A 9,252-nucleotide genomic window follows, 5' to 3' on the forward strand; every position below is an offset into this window, starting at 1 on the left:
AAATTTTCTCAGGTATTTTCAGATATGCATCTTTAGACGTACCTGAAATCACCTCATCTTTCATAAATCAAGTAGTCACCCCATCTTTGCCAAATATTGGTTAGGAGATGCATCTACGAATATTTCTAGGGCGAATTCAGATATGCATCTCTGAAAACTTACTTGGATGCATCTTTGGCAGAAACGTTGTCCTAAATTTGTATTTTTTTTAATCTAACATCATTTTAATTTTCGACTAACAGTGCGATAATTTGATTCAAACATTAATAAACACGAACATCATAGTAGAAGATAATACATTAATTTAAAAAGTCTTAATTGCAACTTTAGTCCTCTTATTTTCTTTTTTTTTAGTTTTAGTCCCCTCATTTTAAAAACCGGAATTTTAGTCCTTTTTTTAAAGTTTTCTTTTGGATTTTAGTCCTCCTTTCAATTTGGGTATAATTTTTTATGACATGGTATATGTATTGATGATTTGACAGATCCATAGTATCCATATTTATTTCCACACCATATTAATTAATGACAAGTCACAAAATTGCAATTAATAATTAATAATATTAATTATTATTATTTTAGAAATTAAAATATAGATTATGAACTAGACAAAAACCCACGTAATATATTAATATATTTAAGTTACTACTATTGTTTGTTTCAGCTTTATAACTTATACAAAAATCAACGTGGGACTTCTAAATGACATTTCATACTACAACATTATCTTCTTTTTCTTCATCGCAACAACTTCTCCTTCTTCCCAAGACAAACCTACAAACCTTATGTCCTTCATTGATGTTATCTTTAGCTTGCGCTTCACATCATGGCAGTCTCCAATACGTACTCCATTCTCACTATATGGATAGTTGTTGTGGATTATCATTGTTAAGAGTCCATTTTGTATGTGCTTCGTTGGTTTTGGAGACCCACAAATTGAAGATATTCATGTTGAAATTGGATTCTGGGAATATTTTTTGTTTGATAACTTACTTAAACTCATTCAATGTCATGTTGCTGGGAATTGCACAAAATACACATTTTACTATAATCAATGACTTTATGGTAACAATTTTGATATTGAAGTCATGTGTTAAAATAATTATAAAGTCATTGGGCTCTATGAAAATATGTGTGAATCTCAAGGGTGGAGTCACATGATTTACTACTTAAAGAATGATTTTATAATTTCAAAGAAATCAATTGATTTGTTATATGAGTTTGTTCAAATGGGACTAAATAGAATATTTTGATGAAGCTTTTTGGAATAGATGGAAAAAATATTTTTAGTGTTGGCTTTAGAAATTTGGCCTTCATATTATTATCACTGCCAACAGTATATTGAAGAGAAAAAAATTGTCAGATATTGTCAAAATCAATTTGGTAATACACATGTAATGGAAGGATTAAGCTTTGACTTGGGGAGCTACTTATAGGTTCTGCTCGAGAAATTTCTGCATAAATCTTTATATGATAGAAGATCCCCTAACGTCAAGTAGGGCGATAACAACTATCAAAGTATTAGCAGAAGAATAAGAAACAAAAAGATACTTTACTAATCCTAATATGAGGATCAACGATATTAATATGTTCAGCTGAAACAGATTTAAAGCCAAGCATTCAACCTTCAAATAACACAACCTAATAGTTCATACAAAAGAAAATGAAGAATAATAATAAATTTGCGGTATGGAGAAGAAGCACAAGTTGTTGCAATGTACAGAAGTTTAAGAAGGAGGAGAAATTGTTGCAATGAAGAAGAATGGGATATTGTTATAGTATGAAATGCCATTTAGAAGTCTCACGTTGATTTTTGTATAAGTTATAAAAGTGTTTATAAAGCTTAAACAAAATAGTAACTTAAATATATTAATATAATACGTGAGCTTGTGTCCAGTTCAAAATCTATATTTTAATTTCTAATTTTTTTTAATTAATATTATTAATTATTAATTACAATTTTGTGACATGTCATTAATTAATATGACATGGAAAAAAATGTGGACATCGTGGATCTGTCAAGTCATCAATACATATACCATATCATAAAAAATTATACCCAAATTGAAAGAGAGGCTAAAATCCAAAAGAAAACTTTAAAAAGGAACTAAAATTCTAGTTTTTAAAATGAGCAAATTAAAACTCAACAAAAAAAGGAAAATAGGAGGACCAAAGTTGCAATTAAGCCATTAAAAAAATAGCACATAATATTATAAATATTATTCTCAAAGTATGGCAAGTAATACTAAAATATCCCAATATACAAATAAAAGCATAACCTATTGTGTATGTCTAATTCTAACCCCCTGACTATTTCTCTACCGCCGGTAAGCCAAAGCATTTTGTGCCTCAGTAAGAACGAAATGTGCTAGGGCAACCGCATCATCACCACCTCTCCCAAATAACCCAAACTCTATGCTCTCATACGTAATTCACATAATATTTTGACAAATCGGTAACACATTAATGGATTGGTCATCCATGACCTACTCATTCTCCAGAATCTCTTTATGAGCAGGCCTAGGGAAACGTCCAGGAGCATCTGGTTTCAGGACAGGGTGTGACACACTATAAAAGCAAGTCATGTGATTGTCCACATAAGACCACTGACTTGTGACTGACATACTCCGAAACTCCTCTGGTACCAGATGACTCTTATAATCTGCCAGTATGTAATCAGGATGTCTACGAATAATGTTGTTAGGAGCACACTCGAAAGGGGATCTCGGAATGATCTCCACATATCCAATCATCAGTATACTCTAGCACACGATCAAATCCGTGTATACGGTGAAAGTGGGATAGATCCATCCCTGTAGATGAATAAGAAACAAATATTAGTAACAAGTAAAAAAATGATTTTAAAATTATTAGTGGCTATGGAAATTATCACTAGTATGATGCAGGAGTCTGCATTTGCTTTGTCGTTCAAAGAGAACCTTCGTTCAACTTGGAGTACAAGTATACCAAACAAGCAACCCCCAAGTTCCGCTCCTGAATGACCGAAAGTCTATGGAGCACTTAAGGTATGCCACATCGACGTATGTTGCATTTTTGTCCACAAACATGGACGTGTCAACCAAGAATAGAAGGTAACACCTCAAAGCTCACTCTTGGTGCTAGGTAACCTATAGATCATCGTTGTCGACATCATTGGCCAACTCTAAGTTGTCTTTATATAGCTTTTGAAAGTATCAAAAATTTGCATGAGCACCTCTGGTGCTCCCACACTGTATCAGGGCATCCATTTGTTCAACTCTCAAATAAATGACCATCATCTCTTGGGCCTCATCACGTTTTGTCCCGGAATAATCAAGTAAGTTCCTCCTTATGTGAAGATGTAGAAGGAAAGCAACGTCATCTAGTGTAATCGTAATCTCGTCAATGGAAAAGTGGAAAAATGATGTTTCCTTATGTCATCTCTCAGCAAAAGCCCCTCGCGTGCCCTGACTAATGGTCTTGTACCCGGAAGAATACAAGTCGACATAACTAGAGTATCAAATGACACTTTGGAAACAATCATCCTTAGGAGGATAAAACTTTAAAATCTTTCTGTTGTGGTTAACAAACTTCAAACAATTGTTATTCTATTAAAAAAAATATCAATCGTAGGGAATTTGTTTAAAACATAAAAATAACAAGTGTTAACAAATATACCTTTCATGCCCAGATATGCACAATAACATGATCTTTATATTATATCAGTAAGGAGGTGTCAGAGGACCCTTATGGATAAGGATTTGCAAGTGGAGGGACACCAACATGTACAGCAAGAGCTTCCTCCTGATCAACGTGAGCAGAGGAGACGTGCCCCTAGGATGAGGACCCTGTGACAATGGTTCTCCGCCTAACTTTAACCTGCTCATTCTAAAGTTTAGCTCTGACGTCGAATTGACGTGTGTTGGGTTTCACGGTCGAATCTCATTCTGTCGTCGTTGTTTATAGCCATTTTTCTTAAAAGATACAGGAAAAAGACATCAGTTTGCATCCAGGACATTTTCGGATATGCATCTCCGAAAACCAGCAAGAATACAATTCAGAGATGCATATCCGAAAAAGCTTGTGTTTGCAACAATGGTAGAAAAATCAATTTTGCCCTAACAATCCGAAATGCAACTAAATCATAGTGCATGTCTCTAACAGTTGTCTTGTCTGTTTCGAATGTGACTACTAACTAATGCATTTAAAACTAACTATTTTACCTAATACATTAATCAAAGTTTTTTTAAAAAAAAATTAAATGAGAAACTTACTCAAAAAAATATTGTCGAGGATAAAAAATGTTGAATGTAGTATGGAGTGATTTGAAATTGGTACTATTGAAGTAGAGGCATTGTTGTTCCTTGAAAAATTAACCGGAAGAAAGTTGCTTAAGAGCTCCAATGGAGGTTTGTAAAAGTTTCAGAAAATGAAGAAGAAGAAGAAAGTCTGTCCGCGCGCGTTATATATAAATTAAATGCATTCAGAGATGCATCTCCGAAAAAACACTTGAATTTGAAAATAATGGTTAATCTGGATATGCATATGCGGACAAACTTTAAAACACATACGAAGATGCATCTCCGAAAAAACACTTGAATTTGAAAATAATGGTTAATCTGGATATGCATCTGCGGACAAACCCTAAAACACATACGAAGATGCATCTCCAAATTAAATTTTGACAAAGTGAGAAAAGTCCAATCATTTGCGCTTATTTTATGTGGTAGCAGTGCGTTCGGAAATAGATCTCCAAAAACAAAGAGCATGTTTAACTTTTCGCCAAAGATTTAGGAGAACTTATAGAGATGGGAAAAGAAACTCCCTAATTGTAATGTATACCGGCCCTAAACCCAATCAGATGCAAATGCAATAAAGGGGCTTGTTTGTTAAAAAAAAGAAAAAAGACAAACTTGTCTTAACTTAGGACTATGCAAGTTAGTTATATAGCTTATTCAAGTTAGTTATGATTGTTATACATATAAGTAACTTGTCTCAAGCTTTTAAGTAGTTAGAAGTTACAGGAGTGTTCTCTATGCTACATGCACACCTATGCTTGATTACTATGGAGACTACCTTCTATATATAAGCACTCTGTATGGAACTTTCACAAGTTAATAAAGTGTTTCTCCTTTATTCATATTAATATATTAAAGTAATAGAGTATAAATTTTCCTTTTTGTTTAAATTATGCTTACATAACTAATCAATGGAATGCTGATAGATCATCAAAACATTTGGATAATAAGCATATAAATTAGTTTTCTTATGTAGTGGACTGAAAATATATAATTTGCAAGATCATTACTCCTCATTTTATCACTTCAAGAACACTTCTATACATTTCCTCAATTCTTTTAGAAAAAGATACATCATGTATGGCTTAAGAATCAGTTGTTTTTGTTATTGAAGTCAAAAGAACATTCTGAAAGCATCAACAACTTTCTCAGGCCTGTCGAAAAATACAAAGGTTAAATTTGCAAGAGATTGAATAAAATTTTCTACAATGCAATAGAATTATGATGAAGTTACTCTTACCAATCCTCTTGTGGCATATGACCAGCTCCTTCTATCAATTTAAGCTTGATGTTTTGAGGATTTCCTTTCTGAAACTCCTCTGCTATAGATTGTGGCAAGTACTTGTCTGATAATCCCCAAGCAAGCATCACAGGTTTATCCCATCTACAACAACAAAAAAACACGCGTTATGTTATTCTACCGTCTTGTTTTGATAAACAACTTAGTGGTTATATCGTATAAAGTCAAACTGTTTTCATAAAATATTTGGAAAAACTTACGAAAATAAGTTTAAAACAATTTATCGACGTGCTATAAGTTGTTTCTATAAGGGGTGCAAGGCCTGCATGCCCGTCCTGCCCTCATTTTTTTCGTGGAGCGGAACAAGATTTTAGACACACATCCTTAACTATGTCTACCCCATTTTTTTCGAGCTTTTGTGGGGCGGACCTAAATAGGGCGGGCATGCCCGCTTGCCACCCCTAATCTAAATTCTAAGGTTGAACCTTGCCACCCCTAATCTAAATTCTAAGGTTGAACCTGGTTTATCGAAAATAAGGATATATAGTTTGATGCTTGAGTTGAATTAAATGGTTCCAAAATGAGTAGAATAAGGTTGAGTTGTTTAGTTTTTTGAGGGCTAAAATTCAATAAATTTACCTGTTAGTTGCAAATCCTTCAGCTATTTCACTGAAAGTACCTTTGAAATTAGCTTTTCTTGCAGCTTCAAGTAGAGCTGAAATTCAACATCAGAAACTCCATTATTGCTAACTCTAAGTCAGCAAAATTTAGTTTTTCTCAGTTTCATTACACAAAATCTCGTTTGAACGGTACGATTCAAGACTAATGTTATAATCTAGACCACAGTATTTAAATATAAGTTGTATACCATAAACTGTAAGCTAGAAATAATAGAAATGAACTGTAGTCGCTCTGCTGTTGAAGATTTAGACACAATTGGCCGAACTTTCTTAACAAATATTGTGTTCGTTGTTTGTGATTTTCGTATCTTTATTCTTTTGAAGCGTGTAGCTTTTTCAACACTTCTATTATATTTTGACAGCAATTTAAGGTATCAAAATGATGTGACTAACCAAATCCAGGTCCACTGCTTGCCAAATAAGGTAGCCGGTAAACGTCAGCCTTTTCATTTTTCAAAACATAACTGCAGAATAATGCATCAATAAGTGAAAGCCCGTCACATATTACTAACATACTTATGGAAATAAGTTGAAAACAGCTTATGGAAAAATCGTAAAATGTTTCCATAAGCTCTCTCAAACAATATCACCAACTCTGGTGGCAGTAAATAACTCAAATAAGTCGATCCAAACAGACCGCCCTTTAGTCAAATTGAAGATAAACTATAAAATCAATTTTGCGTAACAACAATCAAATATCTGCTTTTTTACTAAAATCACATTTGAGAGGGAAATTATCAATTAATAAAATTACCAGCCAATAATGAAATGCAGTTTTGGATACATACGGGCTACCTGCTTCAATAAACCGTTCGGCAATAATAGCATTCTGGCATTGAAATTCACCATATAGAGGAAATCTAGAAACAAAACAAAACGATTCAAAGGAGTTAATATAATATAAGAATCAAAACCAAACAATTAACATATCGCAATAGATATAAGAGCACCAAACCTTAGCTGTTGAAATAATCCAGGAATAGGAGATGAAACTGTTAATGGAGTGTTTAGTATTGCTAGCTTTGATATCTTGCTTGAGTTCTTTAAGGCCCATGTTAGTCCATATGAACCTACAAGAAATCCCTTAAGAGGAATTGTCATCATATATATGATGTTAGACACAAATTATAGACATGTTATAAGCTATTTTCATACGCTCTCCAAAACGGCCTCGCAAGTGTTTATATCAGTAGATAAGTTTAAATGCACTACAATGCTTCAACCTACTGAACATTCAACATGGGAAATGCTATAATCACAGATTGTATTCGTCATTCTTTAGATACCTGAACAACTAGAAAAAACGGAGATTCGACCTTCAACGCTTCAAGAAGTTTATCCAATGCATCATGGAACTCCTTTTCTATACAAATTAAGAAAGAACAATATATGTATAAGGTTCGGTTTATGCATGAAAAATTAATCATGATATAAAATGATTCATAATAACACCTGTGTAATTAAAACCATATCCTGGTTGTGGTTTATCACTGAAACCAAATCCTATCCAGTCAGGTGCAAAGCAATGGAACCCTGCATCTGACAACTGTATAACAGCATACCATTATTGGCGAATCGTGACATAAGTTTAAGTCTATGTTTGGATTATGAACGCGAATAGAATAGAATAGAATAGAATAGAATAGAATGGAACAACGTTATTAGGAATAACCTGAGACATAACGACTCGGTAGCTAAAAGATTGTGTCGGGGCACCGTGAAGGAAAACAATTGTTCCTCGTCTGCTTTTTACTGATCCTGCAAAAACGGAGAAGAAGAAAAAACAGAAACATGTTTTCTGAACATTTGATAAAGGAAAAAATAAAGATGAAAAGTACTTTTACAACAAAGAATTATACCAGTTTCCCTCACAAACCATCTCAACTTCCCGGATTTCACATATGACCCGAATTCCTTGCCCTTGTCTTGTATTTTCTAGGAATACAAAAAACACAAAACTATTACTACATTCCAACTAAACAAACAACATCATCAATATCACTGTCCAAAATCAGACAAAGCGTGCATTTCACCAATAAATTATAACTTCAAGAGGCTAAGTGTATGTTTGGTTACTAGGTTGGAGCGTTTAGAATTGATTCTGAACGTGTAGAATTATCTACATCCAGAATCAATTCTAAGTGTTTCAATCGTGAAACCAAACATATACTAAAACTATAAACTAAATCAATTCTACCTGATAGCATCTAAACATGTCAAAATGAATTCTACATTTCTTAAATCAATTGTTCCCACTACAGAAGTGGAACTAAACATGCAAGTCATCATCATAAGAAAACAATGGTTAAAAGCATTGAAATATAAGAAAGATGAAAAACTAAAAAGTAAATTACATCAATCATTTGTCCAACGTTGCCATCTTCAGCGGGACTTTGAGGCAATTGAATGGCACTACGGCTTGATGCATTATCAGTAACAAATCCAAAAGGATTGAACGAAGATTTATCATCTTCGTCTTTCTCTTTGGATTCACCTTTCTCTGTGGACCTAGCTCTCACTCTCATACTATTCAACCCTCTGCTTGCTTCTCTTCTCCTGCTACAACAGTTGGTAGTTGAAGAAATGGAAAGGTTGAGAGTAGGAGAAAACATAGCAGAAAACACCATTGTTGCAAAAGAAAAAGCTTCAAGTGAAACAACAAAACAAAAACTAGCCACTGTTTTTTTATTGTTGTTTTAATGTTTTTATAAATCGAGGTTGATGTATGTGGCTACTTCGATGTGCTCCTCATATGTTTCCACCTAAGGCAAATGATATATACTTAATATTCACCAAAATAAATATATATACTAATTTATGAGATTTTTTTTATATAATAAAAAATTTTAATTTAATTTTCAAAATAACAACTATTTCAAATTATTTACCAATATAACCATATTCCATACATGCCTCTAAAGGATGCGCCAGTTGGACTGACGCATCTAAGTTGTCATTGAACATAAGCGTCAATACCATTGACATGCATGCAGGTAAAGCCAATGCAATTGACGCATACTTTATTATATAAGTATATGCGCCATTGCATGTGGTGCAT

At 33.4% G+C, this 9,252-nt stretch overlaps 1 protein-coding gene across 1 annotated transcript; it reads right to left on the minus strand.

Annotated features, from left to right (window-relative positions):
• Positions 1–5,265: 5,265 nt before the first annotated feature.
• LOC127105399 (uncharacterized) lies at positions 5,266–8,946 on the minus strand. Its single transcript, XM_051042582.1, has 11 exons — positions 8,549–8,946; positions 8,054–8,129; positions 7,867–7,952; positions 7,647–7,740; positions 7,481–7,557; positions 7,150–7,277; positions 6,983–7,054; positions 6,588–6,658; positions 6,154–6,229; positions 5,515–5,658; positions 5,266–5,428 (listed from the first exon to the last, which is right to left on the minus strand). Exons 1-11 carry the CDS (start codon positions 8,819–8,821, stop codon positions 5,389–5,391), a joined length of 1,137 nt encoding a protein of 378 aa, XP_050898539.1. The 5' UTR covers positions 8,822–8,946; the 3' UTR covers positions 5,266–5,388.
• Positions 8,947–9,252: the final 306 nt, after the last annotated feature.

This window comes from Lathyrus oleraceus, chromosome 7 (assembly GCF_024323335.1).
Source record: "Lathyrus oleraceus cultivar Zhongwan6 chromosome 7, CAAS_Psat_ZW6_1.0, whole genome shotgun sequence".
Taxonomy (NCBI): domain Eukaryota; kingdom Viridiplantae; phylum Streptophyta; class Magnoliopsida; order Fabales; family Fabaceae; genus Lathyrus; species Lathyrus oleraceus.

Excerpts from the sequence above, each read along its gene's own strand:
- LOC127105399 (XM_051042582.1), bottom strand. The coding sequence starts at position 8,821 with ATGGTGTTTTCTGCTATGTTTTCTCCTACTCTCAACCTTTCCATTTCT. Across the intron at positions 7,953-8,053 it reads ATGGTTTGTGAGGGAAACTG|GATCAGTAAAAAGCAGACGA; the intron begins GTATAATTCTTT and ends CCGTTTTTGCAG. Across the intron at positions 7,278-7,480 it reads CGTTTTTTCTAGTTGTTCAG|GGATTTCTTGTAGGTTCATA; the intron begins GTATCTAAAGAA and ends ATTCCTCTTAAG.